The sequence below is a fragment of the Cibotium barometz genome, chromosome 22 (genome assembly GCF_041138505.1).
Source record: "Cibotium barometz isolate CiBa-2024 chromosome 22, ASM4113850v1, whole genome shotgun sequence".
NCBI classification, from domain to species: domain Eukaryota; kingdom Viridiplantae; phylum Streptophyta; class Polypodiopsida; order Cyatheales; family Cibotiaceae; genus Cibotium; species Cibotium barometz.
Window position 1 is genome coordinate 1,122,291 of NC_141067.1, and position 25,080 is coordinate 1,147,370.

The following is a 25,080-nucleotide window of genomic DNA, read 5'->3' on the forward strand; positions in this document are numbered from 1 at the left end:
GCGGCTAAATGGAGGGCTGTACCAGATGAATGGAGAGTTGTATCTGCTGTACCAACCCATGTAATTCCTATACCAATTGAATGGAAGACTATAGTTACTGTTTCAGATTATGTACCTATTGTACCAACCCATGTTATTGTTGTATTGGCTGAATGGAGAGCTGTACCTATTGAATCAACTCTATAGCAATCAGACCCGTGGATTTTGGGAAAGAATCAGTACCCACAGAGGTATATGAATTATATTGTTGGCTTGGCATCTCTGCAGCCTATGTACCGGCTGAAATTTATGGCTGCCTCATGTTAGCCTGTGTTACGGCATTTGTATATGGATAATCCGGCATCTTCCATGGGGAGAGAAAGGCCCTCAAAGCTTGTGAATATCCTGTGGCTGGATCCGAATCCGATGATAGCCACTCTTCAAGTCAATCCGACTAAAGAATGTCGCGCCTTCTAGCCAATCCAATATATCATCAACCCTCAGTATAGGAAACCGATTCTTGATTGTAATCTTGTTAAAGGCTTTGTAATCCACGCACATGTGGAATGACCATCCTTCTTTTGCACTAGAAACACTGGAGAGCAAAAGGGTGAAGAACTAGGCCGTGTCAACCCCTTTGATAGCAAGTCATGTACTTGTGTCATAATGTCTTCTTGTTGTATTGCAATCACGCGGTAAGGAGGTCGATTCAAGGGTGAACTCCTTGGAATCAACTCTATCACATGATCCTCTCATCACTCAGGAGACAACTCCCTCTAGAAATTGTAGTCTCTCATTTTCAAGAGAGTTCAAATCTTTCATTGAGTCTTCACTCTTATCCTTGACAAAGATCATATATGCAAATATGGAAGACTTTATGATAATAGCACTCTTCCTATGGAACCATGGCGTCCCCAAGATGACATCCGAGTGCTTCAACAGTGAAATATAGAAATCCTCACAGTCCACATAACCCTGGACATGAATCCTCAATTTACCAATGATAAGCGTTACTGCCATTGCATCACCATGAAAGACTTGTTCTGCATGCAAGGCCGATCCAATCTCCTCAGGTTTGATACCCAGTTGTTCCGCAAGCTCTATGGTAATGAAATTATTCGTGGCTCCCATGTCAAACAACACTAGAGCATTCTTGTCCCAAACTTTGCCCCAAGAGAGGCATAACACTCTAGCCTCGGGTTTTGAAGTGTTTCCCAATACATCGGGAATCCCACCACTTGCTCTCTAGGTCCCTTATGACGATCCAAACATTGGGCCGACATGTGGGCCTCTTTGTCACATCTAAATCATTTCCCTTCCTCGCGATAGACCTCTATTTGCTCATTGATCAAGTTGTTCTTTCCTTTGTAGGAGTTTGGAATACCCCTCAGCTTCATTTGAGGAGTTCAAAGGAGGAGAAAGGACGGTGCGGTTTACATCATAAGATGGAGCTTATGGTTACACAAACAAAGCCCTCACTTTTATCCACCAATTTAATATTACTTTTGGTTCTGAAAACTATTCGGAGTCATCCAAGATTCGCATGGCTACTTTCCAGCTTATGGAGATAGCCAATGCATGGAGGGATGCACTAATGGTTGAGGGAACATCTCCCAAGAAATGGAAAGACTTCAAAAAGCAGTTTTTATGATCCGTTTTTACCCAAGAAGTTTGAAGATGATGTGCACCTTGCATGGGAAAGATTGCGGATGGAAACAAGTGAGACAGTCGATCACTACAACAATAAATTTTGAGATGCATATCTCAAGATTACTCTTTTTAAAAAGATTTTTGAGAAGTCAAAGTTAAGAAAGTATTGCTTTTGCGATTACCTTTCTTCACTTTCTTTCCATGTCATAGAGAGGGTGACCTAGAAGGGAAAGAAGAAGAAGAAGATGAGGAAGATGAAAGGCTTGATGAAGAAGTTGCGCTCCTGGATCTTTTCCGACTATGTTGGCTTTCCCCACAATGAGAGTGGGCTGATTTTTGGAATGGCTCCCCTTCCAGGTGAAGGACTGGGTGATCTATTTGAGGGAGATCTCTTTGCTAAAGACTTCTGATTTTCAGCCACATCCTCCTTTGTTGGTTGCTCATCCCCTTTCTTCATTTGCTTGATCTTCTTAGATAGTTGCTCAAAAATTCTCATCACGTCGAGATCTTGGAGAATAGTATCCAATTGGTCATAGTTTCTTTGGGGTTCTTGGGTCTTGGGTTTGCTTTCCACTTTTGGTGGCTTGGTCCTCTTCTTGGAGATGAGTGCTCCCCATTGCTTGAAGGAAACACAAAAAACACCGCATGTAAACATCGTTATACCTCGTAGGAGAAATATATAACCTTCACTCTGTAACAGGCCTTCGTGAAGGGATGTGGCACAAGTACTTAGCTTATCTTCAAGAAAACAACAAATTCACACCTAAAACCTCTCAAAAATTCTCATCACGTCGAGATCTTGGAGAATAGTATCCAATTGGTCATAGTTTCTTTGGGGTTCTTGGGTCTTGGGTTTGCTTTCCACTTTTGGTGGCTTGGTCCTCTTCTTGGAGATGAGTGCTCCCCATTGCTTGAAGGAAACACAAAAAACACCGCATGTAAACATCGTTATACCTCGTAGGAGAAATATATAACCTTCACTCTGTAACAGGCCTTCGTGAAGGGATGTGGCACAAGTACTTAGCTTATCTTCAAGAAAACAACAAATTCACGCCTAAAACCTTGAAAAAATTTGAAGATAAACAAAAGAGAGTGAGTAGAGAAAGAAGACACCACACTAGGGGTCTGAATAGCCTTGGGCCAACCCCCCCTCTCCCCCTTCGAGATATATTAGAGAAAACCCCTTGGAGGAGCCATGAGTACAAGTTCTTAGAGCTAGAGAGCTCGCTTGTCTTTTATTACATGTCTCAACAATGAGAGAATAGCTGAATTTATAGTTCTTGCCCATAAAACTCACTTGTAGTCCAAAAAGTATCTTTTTAACAATAAAAGCTCTTCTCTTTTTAATATTTAAAAAGCTTTTAATCTTTTGCTTTCCAAAAGCTAGTCGCATCATTCCAAGCTTGCAAGGTGACCTTGTGCTACTATCCTACCACGTGTCAATGCCACGTCACCCTTTTTTCTTTTTTTTCGAAACTTTATTGTTTTATTTTTTTTGACACGTTGTATTTTTGCATATCAACAACCTGTATTTTGAATCTTGATGCTTCAGTGACAACTTGTACATGATATTTTATCCTTGGGTAATAAAATAGGAATCGAGTAATTTCGACATCTATGCAATGTCAACTATGCACATCTCTCCTTTACGGTTTTGTGGATTAAGTAGAGCATATGTTTAAGGCTATGGCCAAATTCAATGTTTAATTGCATTAATGGAGCCCATGCAACCATACAAGCAATACAAGCTCATGCAACCTCACCTTTTTGAGGTATTGCCTTGTACATCTGACACCGCATTTGAAGAAAGTATGGCTCCCTGAGTAGCCGCTTCTTTTACTAGTTGAGGACATTCTCGCGTCATGTGCCTGCTGCAGTGCTGTACCCGCATGTGTTGTGCAGATCTGTACCTACCGGTTGCGACAGTATCCACCTATTGAACCTGTGGCTGCTACCTTGTACCTGATTATAGTACCTGCTGGCTATCACACCAGTATCTACTAGCTGCCATACTTGTACCCGCTGTTTGCATCGGGTCTCAACCGGGATCACATCAAAAAGGGGGAACAGTCTCTTCACTTGACAACCCCAAATTGAATCTTTGTTAGGTACTTATTTCTGTATTTTCAGATTCAGGTATTATTAAAATTAAATTATGTTTTTACAAGTCTTGTCAAGCAAGCATCACGCCCAGTTGCCTTCACCAAGGAAGGCCACTGGGATGGTGATTTTTCCCATGATTACCCTGACCACGCCCTCACATTTAGAGGAGCCAGTGAAGGTCATTTGGGTATGAGGAAAATTGGGAGCAAAGCTAACTTGGGAGCACCAGGTATTACTCCCTCCGCGGTGCTTCACCTTGCCAGGCGTTAGTACGGGCGTGCCTATTGGTGCATGGTCCTGAAAGACCAGTGACTCGTGAGGACAGGTGTTCACGCAGTGAAGGTGGGAGACTACCTTTGATTTGGTCTACTCCAACAACTGATTCTCTATCGACAAAATCTTATTGTTTTCCAGTTGAACTCACTCCTTGTTATGGAGAACTCTGCCCTTGGGCCCATGAACACTTGTACATATAAATACTCCAAGAAATACAACTGTATTGAAGAGGGGGGGGGAGCCTTTCCGGCCCCAATGATGGTGTCGAGTGTTCTTTATCATTTTTGGTTTTAATGTTGTAAGTATTGTCCATTGTTTGTATTAGTTAAGTGATCTAAAAATGTGTATTTTATCTTCCGATTTGTAGGCCTCTTGTAGGGAGCGGTTACATGTGAGCTGTCCATGGCTTTCCTACATGTGTTCTAAGCCGGGAAAGCTCTCCCATTCTGCGAAGGAAGACCAAATTCAGCATATGTTTTGTTACTGTTTTCATCTTGTACAAGAATCAGGTGCTAGCCAGTGGAGAATAATTGGGTACCATCAAGGTTGTATCTGAAGCAGACTCCTTTTTGGTAATCTAACCATAAAGGAAGGGGCGGGGGGAGGGGAAGGGAAGGGAAGGGTCAACCCATCTTCTGGCCTAGTGTGGTGTCCTGTGTAGAGTTGTCTTCTTCTCTCTCTTTTCTGGCATGTTCATGTGTTTGATCAGTATTCATGATCGATAAGATTTCCGTGTTGCAGTTGCCCTTCCACGTTACACCTTCCACTCTCGCAGGCGGAATGATCCGTAAGTCCTAGTCTAAATCAATGAATGGACCTACTACCAATACCGAATGAAATGCCCATTGGTCCGAGATGGCCCTCTCAAGAAATCATATAATTCATCACTAAACTAGGCGAAAAATTCACCCTTCCAATCCTAACCCCCCATCCAAATCACCCTTCTGATTTTCTAGTCAAGTCTTGCGTAAACTGTCTATAGTAGGGTAACAAACCCCATAAGGATAGGACACAGCAAGGTTAGAAAATAAAGAAACCCCCATAAAATCTACATGTTGCAGATCTTAGCATCCCATATCACTAGAATACACAATATATAAAATTTCCTTTAGACTTTTAAAGCTGAGCCAAGGTGAACAATCCTTTCCCAACTAGGTCTTGGTGCACCACACCTCCACCCCATGTCATGGTCCAACCTACAAGTAAACCTTTGGAAGAAACAGGGAAATAATTCACACATATCCACACATTCAACAAACAACTCTCGTCCTAATGGAGCTCCCACACGGAAATATACCTTACAATATGTTCCAATCCTGAGATATTCTTACCACTGTCAAACAATCTCATCCTCCCCTAGCTGGCTTATCCTATAAGATGCAATACTCACAGGCTGAGACTAACAATCCTATGATCAACCAACCATCCAGCTACAAGATCACAGAACGCATCTCCAAAACCTTGCACTGATGCTTCCTAACTCAATGTCTCCCAAACATCTAACTTAACCATTATCAACCACAATTAACATCAAATGAAAGGATACAAGAAACATTAAACACTCCATAACAAAGTATTATGTTAAATTACAAAGCCCTTCGAAATTTAAAAAATAGAGGGTGGGATCGCAAAATCACCCTTCAAACATATTGAAGCATCTCCCATTACAAAGACATGGACGTCACCTATAAAACCATTCTTTACCTAGTATAACATCGACCTTATCTAGATTCATATAACCCTTCCAATCTACAAGGACGTCATGGCTATAAAACCATTATTTACCTAGTATAACATCGACCTTATCTAGATTCATAATCAAAAATTATAAGAACTCCGTATAACTCTGAATAGATATTGGCAACTGAGACACGCATTGTTGACTAGTGCCTTGAGTATTAGTGGGGAGGAGAGAGAGATGATAATCAACAAGATAATCAACACAAGATGTAGAGATAATCAGCACAAGATTAAAGGGATTGAGGAAGTACAAGATGTACTGGAAAGCATAAATTCATTATAGAAGTAGATCCTTTTTATAGGAGAGACCTCATTACATATTCTAAGCATATGCTAGATGTGATGTTACGACCCTGTGTTTTTCCCTCTGGACAACAAGCAGATGGGCACGAGCACGGGACGCGCAGTGTGGACAGGCATCACTTGAATGTGAAAAGGAAACTCATAAGTGTGGCCAGCCCAAGTGTGAAAGGGGCCAAACAGGAACTTTAAAAGTTATAAGTTTTTTAAACCTTAGATGATTTAAAGGCTTATTATTATATTTTTGAAAAACATGCGTTTCCTTTAAACTTTGCTTTTTGGCGTTTTTAATGAAAAGCTCATCGCCTCTTTAAAAAGAGCGAAGGGTGGTGGATTGGAGGTGCCAGGTGTGGGAAAGCGGTGTAGAGGATGGGCACACAGCAATGAATTTGACCAGGTACTGGTGGTCGTGGAGCAGATTACTTGCATGTGACAGCCAAGCAGGCGGGTTTTCTTGCATCATGGAGAAGACCACATCACTGAGGCGTCTCCACAGCCAAATTGGACAAGCTTAGACCAACATGATGGAAGCGGGTCTATGGGTTTTTGGCATCGTCTGGATGATGTGGATTTATCTGTCATGGAAACAGGACATTGGTCTTTCGAGAAGAAACAAGACTTTGGTATCGAGGATACAGGCCTATGGTTTTTGGATACAGGTCTATGGTTTATCGGATACACGTCTTTGGTTTCATGTGGAGAATACCGTGCTGCCGGGTGTCCAAGGCCGCCTGCGCCAGTAGGCGTGGCTTCTGCGTAGGCCTGGCCACAAGCCGACGTAGGCCTAGCGCCTGCCTACACGCCTACCCGCCTACACGCTTGCGCCTCCCACGTCCGGTAGCCCACGACCCGCACGCGACCAACGCCACCACGATCGCCTCTCGCGCTCTCTCTCTCGTTCAACAAAAGCAAACGTGCTTTTTTTTTTCCTCTCAAAACTATTCATGCGATTGCACAAACACCTTCAACCTTCTTCTTGCAAAGCAAACAACCCTTCTAACCACCTACACCATCACGGGTCTCTTTGATGAAAAAACAACATACTATCTGAAAAACAGCAGCATGAATAAACAAAACACCAAGCTTCTTGAACACATACCTTTCTTCGACCTCATCATCTCTACCTAACGACTTGCTCATTCACGAGGCACGCTCTAATACCACTGTCAAATCCCCATAGATCTCCTCGTAGAACGCTCCTAGTACGAGACTCAAAACCTACAAACAAATAACAAACAAGAAGGGGGTGCAGGCCTGACTCACCACCCAACCATGACAGCCATGGGCAAGCACACAGACTTGGTTGTCCCCACCGAGCCACGAGCTGAGCTAACTAGGTTGACGTACCAACCAATCTCTGCCTCGCGATGTCCCATACCGCCACGAAGCTACCCTCGCGGGCCTCGAGACTGCTGCCAGCCTCGGCTGCGTAAAGCAGGTGCACGTTTGCACTAGATCCAGTGCTCCAGACCATAGAGCTCTCACAAAACATGCAAGACTCTATATGATTAATGACTAACCTTGGCCACCCTTTTATAGGCTCTTGGCTGATCATCGGGCGTCCACACTTGGGCGCCCGCCCGTCCATACTTGGGTGCCCGCCTGTTAGTCTATCCCTAACTCAGCTCGTCGATCAGCCTGCCTAGCTCCAAGCTTCCCCAAACCTCGAAGCTAGTCTTGTGTGCGTGTAGCACACGGTGGATACACACTGTGCACATGACACATATGGTCCTTTCATCCTTTTGCTATCGCATCGCATCAGCATCAACAACATTAACATCAACATAAGCAACATAGAGGGCTTTGGTGTCCTGTCGGTAGCCCTCTGACCTCAGTCGACAGCCAACAAATACCTAGGCAACAGGCGGTTGAGTCCCTGGCAGTGACCAACATAGTGTGGCATCACATCACGAAAGCGCAACAGTGAATGAAAGCATTTATGCAATTATTGTCCCAGCAAATAGGCCGACAGCTACTGGAGCTGGCCGACCAGCCCGTCAACATATATATAAGCATCATTCATAATTCAGCATAGCAAGCAATTCATTCATCATTTTATCATTCTCTTAAGTTAGTAGAAGATATGTAGGGCTAGAGGTCGACTCCTTTGGGGTTGACCAAGGACCTAAGCCATGTACAAGCTTTTCAGTAACCTTTTTGTACCATAATAAATACAAGGAAATCCCTCACACCAACTCTCTCTCTCTTCTTCTCTCTCGTGTCTTAATAGGCATCTTGTACCATAATAAATACAAGGAAAACCCTCACACCAACTCTCTCTCTCTTCTTCTCTCTCGTGTCTTAATAGGCATCTTGTTCTTAATCAGGCTTAGAACTGTGGATCAATATAGCAAAGGCTTCCGCACATGCGACTTCGCCATGAGTGGGAGTGCTGGAGTTGACCCTAGACTACTACTCCTCCAAAAGAAGACGTACCAGCTCATCAAAAGTTACTGGAGGTGAACCTCTTCTCGTTGAGAGTTGTCGGTACTCCAAGAAGAATTCTTCATCTAGCCATACAACTTCATGAGTGCCTCGGTCCTTGAACTTTGTGTAGAATTGTCTTTGTCTGCACCCAGAACCATGCTTCCACCTATGGAGGAGAATTTCCTCGAGCTCGATGCCTTCAGCTTCCTCAACCATCTCAAATTGTTGCTCATCTCAGACCACCTCCAATGATGATCCAACATAGGGTTTCAACCAAGAAACATGGAAGACATTATGCATAGTCCAACTATCTCATGGACTTAGCTTCATGGAGACATCACCGATTTTTTTATGGTCGAGAAAGGACAGTGTTTCAAAACGAGAGCTTGGAACAACGCTTGCTCACTTGCTTCAATCTTTGGTTCATGATCCCTTCACAAACCCAATCCCCTGCTTTGTAGTTAACATCTCTTCTAGATTTGTTAGCTTGCCTAGTGTATGCTTCTTGAGCTTTGGCGAGGCGCTCCTTTACTAACTCATTGATTTTTGAAAATGTTAATGTTAGCTTGTTGGCCTCCAAGGAAGGTGACACCATCCTCGTAAGAAGTGAGGAGAAACAGCGGCTAAATGCTGCCTCATAAAGAGTCCGACCAATACTGGATGAGTGAGTATCTTTCAAGATTGCCTCTACCAAAGGAAATTGATGCACCCACTTCGTTGATCATGGCAATACGACTTGAGAACATCAAATGCCAGCTGATTATATATTTCTTTCTGGCCATCTGTTTGAGGTTAGAATGCCCTATGGACAACTGTACCTTGGTCCCAAAGTTGTCGAATAATGCTCTCTGGAAATGTGAAGTAAACTTTGGATCCCTATCAAATGTAATTGTCCTTAGCAAACCACATATAGGATACCAAAGGCGAAGAAACAAGCCAGCGATATCTTCTCTTGTGGCCGTTTGCTTGCACAGAATGAGCATGCAAAACTTACTAAATCGGTCAACAAACATCATGCATTGTGTGTTCCGATCCTACAAAATCCATGCTCATATCCTGGAAAGGTCCTTCTAGAACTGGTAAAGGCTGTAGCAACCCTGCCTACTTCGTAGGAGGAAGCTTCTCCTTTTGGCAAATCTGACATGATTGGACATGCTGATAGACATCCCTTCTCATCCCCGATCATGTCCAAAGTAATGCTATCCTACTGATTTCATCTTGGTTTGTTGTGAATTTTTTGCCCACTTCACCTCTCTAAACTCTAATTTCCATCTGTTCTGCCCAAACTTATTTCTTCCGTTCACAAGATAGTCACAGGCATCACCAGCCCTGTTGGACTAGCATGCACATGCACACATCAAGCAAGCACAAGAAAACATTGCATCCAAAAAAAGCCCATTGTTTACACAAACATGAATGCAATGCATGACTCATGGTGCACTAGACAATCTCCCATTCCCAAGAGCTGGAATCTTCATTACCTCCTGAATCTAGGTGCGGGCATCAAAAGTGTGAGGATTACTGTTACTACTTAGTATTTCATCCACTTATCTGTGTATTTAAGACTAAAACTGAAAGTAAACTCGAGAGACTTGAGCACAGATGTTTGATTGATTGATTGAAACTGTGATACGACAGGCTCCTTATATAGGAGTCCAAGAGACACGAATGAAAGACACATCCCATGACCAATAGTCATGACTCTAGGCGAAGAGACACATCCTTTGGACGAATAGCTACAACCATTGGGTGAAGAGTTGCAACCTTAGAGCGAAGGGGTGTGACCAGTCGTCGAAGGAGTGTGGCTCTTGATGAAGAGGCATGTCTCTAGAGCGAATAGTCGTGACCATCCGTGTGTAGGGGTCCTCTGTAATCATGTCACTTCAGTATCTGTAACCATGAGGAGACTGTGTATAATGAACTAAGTCACAATCTTGACATTCCCTCCCATTTAAAATAAAACCCATGTGATTAAATGAGAGTCTGTCGTCTGCCAAAGAATTCTTGGAGGAGTTGAGGATATTGTTGCATTTCTTCATCTGTCTGCCAAGTAGAATCTGACTCATCCAAGTCCATCCACTTAACAAGAAATTCTGTAGTAATTTTCCGTCTTGTTTCTTTCTGACGAACGTCAAGAATCTTCTCAGGAACAAGAATAATGTGATCATCTTCAATCTCAGGAACATAAGAAGATAACTCCGGAATAGATGAATCTCCTTGTATGTATTCCTTGAGCCAAGAGATGTGAAATGTCGGATAAATTTTTCCCCAAGATGGTGGAAGATCCAACTTATAATTGACAACTGAAATCTTCTTTATAACTTTAAATGGACCATAGAAACGCGGTCGCAACTTCGGAAAGACTGACTTTACTGTCTTATATCGATGCGGTGCAACATAAAGCAAAATCAAGTCACCTTCTTGAAACTCAGTATGCCTTCTGTGCTTATTCGCATACTTTTGATACTTCTGCTGAACATGAACCAGTCTGTCTCGAACTTGCACAAGAATATCTTGCATTTCTTGAATCAACTGATCTGCTAATGCCACCTTGTGTTGAAGAACAAAGTTTGTAGGCACAAGCGGAGTGTGACCAAATGCTGCTTGAAAAGGAGTCATTCGAGTGACTGAATGCGGAGAATTATTATAAGCAAACTCCACAAGAGGCAAATATTCTTCCCAAGAAGCTAATCTTGTCTGAATATAATGTCTAAGCATTTCTTCCAAAATTTGATTTACTCTTTCTGTCTGTCTGTCTGTCTGAGGATGATAAGCAGAACTGAACAAGAGATTCGTACCAAGAGATTTGAATAAGGAAGTCCAAAAATGTCCAGTAAACTTCGGATCTCTGTCAGAAACCATAGATCTTGGCATTCCATGAATTCTGAAAATATGTTGTACGAACAACGCTGCAAGATCTGGAGCAGAAACTGTCTTCTTGCAAGGAATAAAATGTGCCATTTTGGAAAACCGATCAACCACTACTAAAATTTGAGCATTGCCTTTCTGCGAACGCAGCAAAGTAGTGATGAAATCCATGCTTATGCTTTCCCATCTTTCCTGAGGAATTGGCAAAGGCTGAAGAGGAAGTTGTCGTGAAGCTTTCATAATTTGACAAGAGTGACAAGCTTTAACAAACTTAATAACATCCTGTTGCATCTGAGGCCAAAAGTATGTTGCTGATAACAGACGATATGTCTTGTTAATTCCAGGATGAGCTGCAAAGGGTACTTCATGATGCTCTTGAATAAGGAGTTCCCGCAAAGATGCATTGTGAGGAACACAAATGCGATCTAAGTAATAAAGTAAATCATCTGCAATTGTATATGCGGCAAACATATTCATTTCTGCAACAGTAGGATGAAGAGATTTGAGAGCTCGAAAGACGTCTCCAAAGTCTCTATCTGTCAAATACTCATGCTTAAAACATGCAGGAATCTCCATCTGCACATTTGAGATAGCAAAGTTCGTAGCTCGAGGCATGCGGCTCAAAGCATCTGCTACCACATTCTGTAATCCAGGAACATAGAGTATCGCCATGTGAAAATTCGCCAAAAATTCAACCCATCGTCCTTGACGAGGATTCATCACTGGCTGAGTAAAGATGTAAGTCAAAGACTGATGATCTGTCTTAACCACTGAATCTGCACCAAGAAGATAATGCTTCCACGTTCTATAAGCATGAACAATTGCCAAAAATTCCTTCTCATAAACGGGATATCGCATTTGAATAGCCGAAAATTTATGACTATCAAAAGCAATAACACGATCATTCTGCATAAGAACGCCTCCAGATGCTCTATCCGAAGCATCTGTCATGACGTCAAATGGCTGAGTTGGAGACGCAATAGCCAAAACAGGCGTAGTTGTCAACGCATGCTTAAGATCATTAAAGGACTTTTCAGCTTCAAGTGACCAGTGCAATTTATCTTTGTAAGGGCCGTCAAAGGAGCAGCAATATCTGAGAACTTGTGAACCTTGGTGTGATAAAAATTTGCTAATCCCAAGAAAGATCGCACATCTGAAATTGTAAGTGGCAAAGGCCAATCAACAATGACCTTTATCTTCTTAGGATCAACTGCAATACCATGTCCAGAGATGATGTGTCCAAGATATTCCACATGATCTTTGAAAAACTGACTCTTCTTCTTGTTGATGTACAAGACATTCGTACGGAGTACTTCGAAGACAATCTGCAAATGCTACTTGTGATCTGCTACAGTCTTACTGAAGACCAAAATGTCATCCAGATAAACGATGACAAACTTATCCAAGTAAGGACCAAAGATGTCATTCATCAAAGTCTCTTACTGAAGACCAAAATGTCATCCAGATAAACGATGACAAACTTATCCAAGTAAGGACCAAAGATGTCATTCATCAAAGTCATGAAAGTAGCTGGGGCATTGGTTAACCCAAAAGGAATGACCAAAAATTCATAATGTCCATACTTTGTTCTGAAAGCTGTCTTATACTCATCTCCAATTCGAATCCTGATTTGATGATAGCCTGACTTCAGATCAATCTTCGAAAATACCTTCGCACCAAGCAACTGATCAAAGAGCTCATCGATGCGGGGCAAGGGAAACTTATTCTTGATTGTCTGCTTATTAAGGGCACGATAATCAATGCAAAGTCGCATAGATCCATCCTTCTTCTTGACCAATAAAACTGGAGCACCAAAAGGACTTTTGCTTGGACGTATATGACCTTTACCCAACAACTCTGCCAATTGTCTCTGAATTTCTTGAGCCTCTGAATAAGAAACTCGATAAGGAGCTCGAACTGGCGGTGGTTGTCCAGGGATTAGATCAATCGTATGATCTACAGAACGTCGAGGAGGCAATGTCGTTGGCAGCTCATCAAGAAATAAATCCATATAAGGTTGAAAGAAGGGCTGCTGTAAATAAGAAATATCTGATGGCGAGGATTCCGATATGTCAACTATATTGTCTTCTGCTTCTCGCAACATAACTAAGACAGAAGTGCTGTCGCGTTTACGCACTAAGCGTTTGACTTGCATAGCAGAAACCACAGTAATCGGCTTAGAATTAAACAGACCTCGTAATTCCATTTCTCGATGATTATGATAAAGTCGAATGGAATGATCTCGAAAGTTGATCAAAGGATCATACTCATATAACCAAGACTGTCCAAGAATCATGTCATAGTGTGACAAAGGCATAATAGAGAAATTCAGCTGATCCTGATAGTCCTGAATCTGAAAATGCAACTGCTGAATCCGTTTACTGCAATGCAAGAAAGAACCATCTGCAAGTTCCACTTGGAAAACTTCCGCACTCTAATGGTCCAAATAGCATCATTCCCATGCTGGGATCTAGGCAAGTCCATAATAAAATCCATAGTAATACTTTCCCATGGCTGCGAGGAAATAGGTAATGGCTGAAGCAAACCTGGAGGCTTTTGCCGGTCAAATTTTACCTTTTGACAAGTAAGACATGCACGTACATATGCCTCAATGTCTTTACGCATACTTGCCCAAAAGAAATATATCTCAATCATGCGTGTAGTAGGCATGATACCTCTATGACCAGCATAAGGTGGAGCGTGACATTCCTCCATAACCTTTGGACGTATATCCTTCACCACAAATAAGCAGTTATCCTTCATAAGATAACCCTCTTTGATCACATAAGAGGCATGTGAGTGACCAGCCATCAAATCAGTCCATATATGACAAAAATCAGCATCCAAATGATACAAGTCTCGCATGGCAGATAAGTCCCCATGAGAGGCCACTGAAACTGCAGCCACATAAGACCTCCTAGATTATGCATCTGCCACCACATTTTTCTTTCCCGGAGTATGTACAATCTGAAAATGAAACATGGAAAGAAAGTTTGCCATTCTCATCTGCTTCTCCGAAAGCTTTGTTTGAAATAGAAAGTATCTCAAGCTTTGATGCTCTATCTTGACTACAAATTCAGTCCCAAGGAGATAATGTTTCCATATCTTTAAGGCATGAATTACAGCCAAGAGCTCTTTCTCATAGATATCCATATGAAGCTCGGCATCATGCAATCGGCGACGGCTCTCATATGCAATTGCATGACCTTCTTGATTTAGGACAGCCCCTATACAATCGCCACAAGCACTATGAATGACCTTTGCAAGTCAGGAACAATCAATACGGATCCACATATGATAGCATGCTTGAGTTGCAAGAAGGCATCCTGCTCCTTTGAAGTCCATTTAAAAGTGGCTTTCTTCTTTGTGAGATCATGTAGAAGGGTGGCTATCATAGCAAAATGCCTTATAAAACGCCTATAGTATGAACATAATCCCAGAAAACTACGTACTTGATGTACATTTTGCAACTCTGGCCAATTCCGAATGGTTTCTAGATTTAATTTATATGCATGGAAAGATGCATAAAAGAAATTTTTTTATTTCAAAAGTGTTATTCCTATTAAATTGATTTTTTTATGCATAAATAGATGCATAAAAGGATTTTCTTTTATATAAAAATGTTATTTCCATAGAAGTTGGATTTTATGCATAAATAGATGCATACAGAATTTTTATATCAAGATAAGAGTTCTCTTTAATCCTATGTTTAATTTCCATGAATAATTGGTAAATGAATAAGTAAATACTCTGTGAGAGAAAAATCTATCATTCTAGGATGGTAATGAGAAAACTCACAAAAACTATCGAAGTCGGAATTTTAGATAAATGATTAATTTATTCCTCATAAGAATTCGTGATTAGTTTTGAAATCAAGGATCCATTATTACTCCATCCTTGGATACAATGTGACCCAAATAGTGTATCTCTAAAAGAAAAAACTCACTTTTCTTGGCATTAATGAAGAGTTTATGCTTCCGCAACTCTTTAAACACACCAAATGAGTTCTATGCTCCTGCTCATCCTTTGAGAAAACCAAGATGTCATCAAAGAATACACCTATGAATTTTCGATGGGGTCGAAATATCCTATCCATCATACGATTGAATGTGGCTGGGGCATTGGTGAGACCAAAAGGCATCACCAAAAATTCATAAAATCCAAAAGCTGTCCTGAATGCAGTTTTGTGGACATCCTGTGTGGCACCACTCGTATCTGGTGATAACCACTCTTCAAATCAATACGGCTGAAACAAGCCGAGCCATCAAGCTTATCCAAAATGTCATCAATACGCAGGATTGGAAATCTGTTCTTGATGGTGAGCTTATTTAGAGCTCTATAATCCACACACATGCAGAATGACCCGTCTTTCTTATGAACAAGCAGCACGAGAGAGCAATAAGGTGAGGAACTTGGTCGAACCAAACCTTTCTCCAAAAGCTCATTAACCTGCTTCATGATCTCTTCTTGTTGTGCGGCACTCACACGATATGCAGGTTTGTTAGGTGGAGAACTACCTAGCACAAGATCTATGCGATGATCCTCGGGTCTTTAAGGAGGTAGTTCACCAGGCAATGCATCAGCAAAACAATCTTTGTATGCATGAAGAAAATTCAACCTATCCTAAGTCAAAATATCCACATTTTAATGACTTGGTTCAATGCTATCACGAACAAAAACCAAGTACGCAGAAAGACTCTTTTTCATTGCTTTATTAATCTGGATGTGAGATACAAGTGGGATAAAATCCCCTTCCTTGCCACCATCAATAACATGCATGCGGCCTCTATGCATAAAGGAAATCATGTTTGTCTTGTACTCTTTGCGGGGCTCAAGCCTATGATGCCACGACTTGCCAAGCAATACATCACATCCATTAAGTGGTGCAACCAAGAAATGCTCATGATCAAGGTAACCCTGGATATGTATGCGCAACTTTCCTATAAGTGGGGTAACCTGCACCTCTTTACCAACAAAGACAGCTTCTACTTCAATTTGAGGCCCCATGTTCTCAACCTCAATACCCAAGGCGGCTGCCATCTGAATAGAGATGAAGTTATCTGTTGCACAATCATCAAACATAAATAGGGCGGGCTGATCCTTGATTTGACTCCATGCTTTGCATACCATCCTCTCTTTTCCATCATGCTTTGTGTTTTCCTGCACATCGGAAACTGCATGCACAATTGCCTTGGTTTGATTATCCTCAAGTTTTGGTTTGCGGTTAGGGCATTGTCTAAACATATGCTCTTTGCTGCCACAAGAAAAACATTTCCCCTCCTTGGCATATTGCTTCCTTTGCTCGGGGGTCGAGCCAAATTTGTTCTTCTTTGGCCCATGATCCTTAGATGAGGTATTTTCAGCTTTACCTCCCTTCTGGACCTCCCGGAAACTCTTTTTAGGTGGCTGTCCACCTTTTTGCAGGTTTGGGACAGCCTTATCTTTGCCCTTAGAACCCCCTTGATCTTGCTTAATTTTGAGCACCAATTGCTCTGTAGCAAGAGCAAAGACTATAAGCTATTGCAAATTGTGTTTCGGGTGCAATTCAATGCCCGAACGATAAGCTGGTTGCAATCCGGAGCGAAACTTCCTCTTTCTTTCATCCTCAGCGATTTGCATAAAGGGAGTTACCTCAAGCAACACTTTCCAAAACTTATTGACATACTGCTGCGCACTTTCATTATCTTTTTGCTCAAGCCTATCCCACTTTTGGGTGAGAGTTTGCTCCGCATTAGGTGGCAAGAATTGGGCATAAAATCTGTCCTTAAACTCTTTCCAAGTGCAAATGGGATCTTTGGTGGTCTTTTCAGTGATCCACCACTGGGCAGCTGTCCCTTCAAGAACATGCTTGCATGACGAATTTTGGACTTCTCAGTGAAGTCCTCATCACTAAAAGCAATATCAAACTGTGCCACAAAAGCTAGCACTTTAGAGGCATCATATTCTCCATGAAAGGCATCAAACTTAACGGACTTGTCACCTGCTTTGAATTCCTTGAGCTTTCTGGCATGAGGCTCATGGTCTTCTCTTTTCCTTTTCCCCTTATCCAACGGGGCAGCCCTATCTGCATGGGCTCCATGGGCCATCATGGAGGTTTCATGAAGCACGGCGGCATGTGCTCCACAAACCTGAAAATCACATGCATGTGACCTTCCTGCATAAGACAATGTCTCTCCATGAGACAACTCAGTAAGCAAAGCTCTTCTATTTGCAGACCTGTCACCCCCTCCATGGGATACATGCCTTGAATACATGTGACCATCATGCCCTCCACGAGGACTAGCGTACATATACCTGTCACCCTTTGTGCCTTGTGGAGAAGATGCATGACGAAAGGTGACTGTCACCTCTTCCCTTCGCATAAATGACCTCAACCTTTGAGATGCGGGATCTCCACGCTTCAAGCGAGGTGGATTTATGAATTTCAGCTCTCCATCTTCCCCCTCTTTGATATCACCTTTGCGGAGGAGGTAAGAGAGTGCCAACTCCCTTGGCTTCTTGCCCACTTCTCGTGCCATAGACTCAAAAGTCATGTCCACCATTGCATCGGCTTTCCTTGCTTCAATGGCACTTTGTACATGGGGATCTTCATGCAAGAATTTCAGCTCTAGCTCTTTTCCCTGCAAAAGCTTTCTTATATGCTACAATTCAGCCCTCAATGCATTAGGCTCCTCTTCTTGCATAACTGTCTTTCCACCAGACGGTTGTCCCCTCAAATCACTATCATTCACCCTCTCAAGGGGCTTGTGCCTTCCCTGCAAAGCATCAGAACCACGCGAGGCACTTCATGAGCCCCTCGAATTAGGCACTTCCAGAGGGTTGCCTTGGTTGTCCATTGTGTTAAGTGTGCTAGAAGCGGGGTGTCCAACACACAAGTTCGTTTCCTCACTAAGAAGAGGCCAATGACCTTGCTTTGATACCAATGAAACCGATCCCGTCGAGTGGGAGTAGACTCCGTTGGACACCCACGCACGTAATAGCACAACTTAAAAATCACAATATGAATGAACAACTCAATGACAACTGAGAAAAACTGAAATGAAATAATGATCAATGAATACCAGCACTGGGACCGGAACGGGCCGACCCCCCCCCCTCAATATATAATATATGATTGGGAGTATTTAAGGGGTACAATGTTCCATGGGTTCAATGAACCAGATGATGTCCATGTACAACTGAAATGAATATAGTTACCAAACAATAGTCTTAAAGTAGACGTTCGAAGTAGAGCGAACCACTAGAAGAAGCCCAATCTTTACAGTCCCGTGCCTTCACTGGAATCCGCAGAGAGCGCCCCACTGGTGTTCCAGGACCACGCACAAACAGGCGCTCCTGTACTAACGCCTGGCTCTCCTGATCTCGACACCCACGGACCGTGGTTCTCCCAAAGCTTGGACTACCCGGCACCAAACGGGTGTTAGCAGTAGTGAATATCCCTCGAAAGATTTACACCAAGGACCCGGGAATGAATATGGCCTCAAATAGAGCTGCAAGAACTCAAATGACTGCTGTTGGCTGGCTGCGCACACATGCTTCAAAAAGGAAGTTCAGCTGCAATTGTTGTTGTGTCCTGGGCACCCACGCATGAGAGGAGAAGGCCCGATAGCTACTGTTGCTGCCCGCCCACAAGAGAGAGAGAGAGAGAGAGAGAGAGAGAACCTGTTGCAGCCCGCTTCGTGGTAGAGAGGGGGTCGCCTGCAGCTGCCCGATAGCTTAGGGGGGAGAGAGAGAGAGAGAGAGAGTCGCCTATTGCAGCCCGCTTGTGTGCCAGAGAGAGAGAAGCTCAAAGCGATGGAGAAGGAGTTGCAGCCCGCTTGTGTGCCACAGAGAGAGGCGCCAAGCGATGGTGGCGCAACCACGTACAGCTGGCCGACCCACCCTTTGCATGGGGGGCGGCCAGTTCGAAGGCTCCCAAGGGGGGGTAGGTAGGTGGCCATGCACCCACCCCCACACACACCATTAAGGGAGGGCTTCTCTCCCCACCATAGCCCAAGTGTGGGTGCCCATAATGGGTGCCCACCCTACAAAAGGGCACCATAAAATATTGGGAAGGCCACCCACTCATTAATGAGTGTGAACCTGCAACCTCATAAAAAACAAAGGTTAGAAATAATGCTATAAAATAAACAAATGCAATACACTTACCACCTGTTCACACGCAACAAAACTCGTCAGAAGACAAAGCAAACTTCACGACTCACTGGCAGGCATCCCCGCTCAGTAAGTGGCACGTCAGGCAAGCAAACACAAGAATACAAGTCACACGAAAACAGTTCCACACATGCAAACATGAATGCATGTGCAATCAGTATCATGGACATATCTCCCGTTCGTGGAACAAGTACTAGACATTCCTATCGGACACAATGATGGCACGACAGAAAGTATAAATCCCAGTCTTCCTATGGAGTGACAGTCCCATAGGTAAGACACAGATCCAGGCACGAGCCTCCCTATGGAGTGAGTCCCATAGGCAAGAGACGGCACAAATACTGACTCTTCCATGGCGTAACAATCCCATGGATAGAACGCAGTCCAGGTCATACACGGGTGGCACCAGTCTGGCTCCCGTCCATGTAATGCAAAATATTGGCCCCTTCACATGAGACACCGGCTTGGCCTCAAGTGAACAAGACACAAATCTGGAGATGGACCAAATTGTCGGCCAAGGGGATTGGATGGAACAGATGCATAGATCTTATTCAGAGTTTGAGTGATGTTGGAGACCGGGCCGGGTTTTCAGTGAAAAGGGTTGCCAAAGATGGATGGGATGACAAAGAGACTTCGGGAACAGAATGGGATGATGACAATCATCCAAGCGCAGGTTGGAATCCCGTCATCAAGTTTAGCAAAGGGGGATGTCATGTGCAAGATTTGCCATGAACATTCTCTGAGGCTAGTCCTGAAGGGCAACACATAAAGAAGGAACTCGAGAATCAGTTAGAACCAGGTTTTGGAGCATGAAGTGCAGATTTGGCAAGTGTTGGACTAGGAGAAGGACAAGGAAGACCTGTCATCTGTTGAGAAGTGTAAGCTGCTGTCGGCTGCATAGTGTGCTGTCGACTGCATGGAGAACACGTCGGGATCTTCATTTATTAGATGATGTCCAGTTGGCTGGCCGACTGCTGGTCGGCCAGCTCTCTAGTCACTTCAAGGGCCTATATAAAGGCACTAATGCTCATGGTTAGATTCATTCACTCCCTTATGGAGTGGGTCTAGGATTGAGGACTGTTTTGGGTGATTCCACCTTTTCATGGAAGGCAGCCCATGGCTGCAAGAACCTATGTACCTTTTGTACCATATCAAGATACTGAATTTCCAGCCATCTCTCTCTCTCTCTCTCTCTCTCTCTCTCTCCCTTCTGTCTGCGTTTTTGCATCAGCATGTTTTAAGTGGTGTTTAGGGCTGAAAGAAGACTCTCAGAGCTTCCGCATGTAACAATGGCCCCAAAAGTCATGCCATGGCCCAAATACTATTTGAGGCTAGGATTACACCTAGGGGCAGTCCTAGGTGAGGATGTAACAAATAATAAGTGATTTATGGGCACTTTAGGTGTGGATGAGTGTGAAAGGGCTTATTTATTAAAAAGTGTGTTTTCCTAGCCTTTTTATAGCCCTTACCCTATTTAAGTGAGTTATAGGCTCATAAGTGCACATCCCACCTTCAGAGGATCCCCTAGAGATCAAGACCCAAGCGAGACATGGCTCTAGGCACACACTTGGACAATGGGCTCCGACATCATGGAATGCCGGAGTTCGGGTGACAAGCATGGCTGTGGTGTTGGATCTAGCCTCTAGCTCCAGGGTTCTCCGGACGGAGCTAAGGTTGACATGGGCCAGTGGCACCATGTTATGTTGGTTTTCTTGTGTGTTAGCCTTTGAAAGAGCTGCTCCAGATTTAAAGGGGTTTGAAGGGTATTTCAAAACTTATTGACCCAAGCCTTCAAGGCTTGTTAGGAGCTAGCCATGATCAGCAAAGTAGTACAAGTTACAACCCTGCCTTCTCTTGTTGATTTAGTGTGGTACGACCCTGTCTTGATACTGTTGATTAGTATGTGAAGTTGATGAAGTAAATGCCAGGAGTACCAAAAGGCTGCATATAACCTTGAGAGCGGATAAATCAATTCACTCCAAGTTAATGCTCACTCACACCCCTCTAATGAATGCTAAAAAAAAATGCATTTGATTCAGAAAGCTGTCGTGACTTGCACACACACACGCGCACAGAATATGCCACCAATAAGAAGGTAATGATATAAACAAGCAAGCAATCTCCACTGTTACAGACAGCAATAACGCAACTTAGTCATGGTTTGACACTCAAATACCACATATGATCTCTGTTTACTAAGAAATTGCAAACCAGACTATGCTTAATAACAAGAGCTTCATTCATTTGATTATGCTGGACTTCAAAATAGCTGCACAGACATACCCGCCATAAATTGGAAACAGTTTTGAAAGGCTCCAAGGAAAATCATAGCCACAATGTGCTTCAACTGTCTCCAGAACTCTCAGTATCATCCAGAGCCACAGTGTAAAAAGATGAGGCCCAGTTATTCCCGGACCAAAGAAGGTTGCAAATCCAAGAAAAAGTATTTCAGCAGGATGGGCATACTCTGAAGTCAGGCCAAAGGGAGTGGCATATCTGCAAAGACCATCGATAGAATAACATCAAGAGGCATCTGTACATTACCCAATGCACATGTTCCACCGAGGTTAAATTGCAACAAGAGTAAACTAGGTTCAAGCACGAAATCTTACTCATGGTGTACACTGTGCACATATTTGTAAAGCCATTTTGTGTGCAGGATCCTATGACCCCAGTAGAAAATAAAGTCTTCAAGGATAAAATATGATATAATCTGGAAAGCCACTACCTTCCTGCCAAAAAAAATAGAGGAAAGGGTGTAGTGGATTGAACCAATGAGGCATGCCCATATTAAATATGATTATACTTGAATGTTCACGAAATAGAAACGAGCCTTCAAAGTTCCATTCAGCTTTGACTTAAAATCATGGCCTCACTTACCAGGAAGGTAGAGGCAACTTGCTTGTCATACCCATCCACCTGAATATAGGGTATGCAAGCATCATCAATGGCAGGTTGACACACGTATGGTACAACAAAAGACGAGTGATACACTTTTCTTGAGCTGCCGGTGTGTTCATTTTGCCCTGAGCAACATTCGACTATATCATATACCTTCATAAGGTCAGAAAAATCTGAACTTACGAATTGAGAGCTTTGAGATTTGACTATATCAAGATAAAGGAAAACAGAAATGGATACAAGACAACCTAAAACAAGCAGCCCCTCTGAACCTAACAACATTTAGAACTACTCTTTCACTTTACTTTCCTACAGTCACTTTGTGGCAGAGAGGCTTACATACTATTTTCACTTCAATTCAGTTATTATTGAGGCTAACTTTGAAACTTCAATTATGAAAGTATTACACAGACTGCTAACAAATAGAAAAGAAGCTTTTGGGGGGAGGGGGGCGGGGGGGTAAGTATTCGACACAAACAAAACAAAGGGGAAGTACTCGACACAAACAAAACAAATATTGCTTGATTGTGTAATAAAACCAATGACAAAATTCAAAACATATGAACAGTTTTTGGTTATCAAAGGCATGCATCCAATCAACCAACCTGTATTTTGTATTTCTTCAGGCCCCACATTTCCATAAAAAGGTAAGGTAAGCCCGATAAGAAAAAGACGCCCTCATGGATGATGAAACTGCCTATAGAAGCCAGTTGAAACTCGCTGAAGTTGTTGACCAGGTACTACACATGACACCAATGCAGCAAGTCATTGGTAGGATCTGATGCTTCCTTGTAAAAAAAGGCAACAAAACGCAACAACTTGAAAGCAGTTGGTTAAAGTTAGTCTTGAATCCTCAAAAAGATAGTTCAAGCAACGAGAGAACCAATCATATCCTATGAAATACACAGCCCCACGTCGCTGAGCATGTGACGTAAAAAAACAGATGCTCATCCCAAAATCCTAACGATCTCCTATATTCTGAAACAAACCCTTTTCCTAAAAAACAGGCGACTGAAGATGCATTTCGTAAAACCGTAACAATCGCCTTGCTTCTGCAGCAAACCCTAGAATCCATGGTGTCATGAGAGCTCTGCGTGGAGATATACGTTCAACACCCTAGCGATCGTTTTTTGACTGCAGTAAAGCCTAGCGTCCTTGATTAAAGAAAGGCCTGCGCTGAAGATGCACATCCGAAACCCTGACGATGGCCATGATTCTGCAGAAAACCTTCAATGGTCTGCCTGGAAGGAGGACATGTGAATCGCTTGGCTTCACCAGAGGTCGTGAATCGCGGCTCTACACAGATGGATCCGGCCGATTTCAAGGCGAAATCGGATGGCAAGCAAGCTCATAACAGGTGCTCAAAAGAGAGATAAAGAGAAACAGAGAGAGATCTACCTCCCATCCTCTTTCCAACGCGTTCGCCATGACGCCGACGAGCGAGCTCTTCCTTTTCCACAACGCTTCAGCTTGAACAGGCGGGCAGCAATGGGGCAGCCATCAGCATTGCGAGACCCGTTCTTGTTCTGTGTGCCACACAGCAGAATCTCCCCTCTGAGGGAGAGGAGAGAGAGAGCGCACGAAAAAGAAGGAAAGGTGGTTGGGTTTTTGGAAAGAAGAGCAGACAGACAGGCAAGTTTTTTGTTTGGTCTTATATGTTTGTACGTGTGCTCGTGGTCATCATAATTTGTGTGTGGGGTGATGACCTCTCGTCTCCACCTCTCGTTTTCCTAATAAGGTTTTCAACCCCTTTTGCTAAGTGCTTTAGGTAAATATTTTGAGAATGTGCTTCCTTTGACCTTGATTGACTATGGAGTCTCTATCTAAAAAAATTTGAGATTAATGTGTCCTTGGCACATCATGTATTCACGTCGAGTAGGTGTTTTCCATGTCTTCGAAATCACTGTGCTGTGCTTGTCATTTTGTGGTTATTATATAATGCCCCAGCTCAAAACTTTATAAATGATCGTGACAAGATCCTCTCATGGAGTCGCTCTTTAGTGTACTTTATGTAATGGCCAACCTCAAAGCTTGATAATTGATTGGGAAAAAATCCTCTCTATGGCACAATACGTATTCATGTCGAATAGGGGTTGTCCACAATCAAGAATTCACTAGTTAGTGCGTATAGCTAGTTATTTACAGGGATAAAATGTCACTTACATGAAGCTTCTATAAGCATAATTAGATTGGCAATCAAATGCACCACTTAATCTTGCCTTGATTTTTTTAATATATTTTATCATCATTCTATTTTATATCTTGATTAACCAACCTTTTTAGGTCTTCAAACTCAAGAGAAACGTGAAGCTCCACTCTTTTTTTAATGCACTAAAGTTTTAATCCAAAAAAGACATGCTTGTTTAACCCTTAAGTAACTATTTATTAAAATTACTAATTCGAGTTTGAAAGAATTTTGTCCATTTTGTCACAAGTCGGTGTTAAATTTTTATCCATCTATATTTCTTAGTTACTTAACTAGGCCACATAAATTTAGCCAAACATACTTGATCATATTGTACCCTCGAGAATCTCTAAAATCAAAACTGGTGTATTTTTCTTATATCCAAAAAATATGTAAGTCAAATTCTCATAAGCTCTTACTATCTGTGCAAGATCCCATTAATTACTTGTGTTATTGTAGGGGTAGCACCTAATTTGACAATGCCCATGTGACAACAC

General features: G+C 42.7%; 1 protein-coding gene across 2 annotated transcripts in view; it reads right to left on the reverse strand.

Annotated features, from left to right (window-relative positions):
* LOC147626145 (methylsterol monooxygenase 2-2-like) overlaps positions 1 to 24,066 on the reverse strand; it is a 39,138-nt gene extending 15,072 nt beyond the window's left edge. The window contains exons 1-6 of one of the 2 annotated variants that reach the window (XM_086816251.1): positions 23,797 to 24,066; positions 23,505 to 23,694; positions 23,004 to 23,138; positions 22,378 to 22,523; positions 22,110 to 22,229; positions 21,781 to 21,993 (exon numbers count right to left, since the gene is read on the reverse strand). In XM_086816251.1, the coding sequence (XP_086672377.1) occupies positions 21,781 to 21,993; positions 22,110 to 22,229; positions 22,378 to 22,523; positions 23,004 to 23,138; positions 23,505 to 23,588 (698 nt within the window). In that variant the 5' untranslated portion in view covers positions 23,589 to 23,694; positions 23,797 to 24,066. The remainder of the gene's footprint in view (positions 1 to 21,780; positions 21,994 to 22,109; positions 22,230 to 22,377; positions 22,524 to 23,003; positions 23,139 to 23,504; positions 23,695 to 23,796) is intronic. The other variant, XM_086816252.1, reaches the window with a different exon arrangement.
* Positions 24,067 to 25,080: the final 1,014 nt, after the last annotated feature.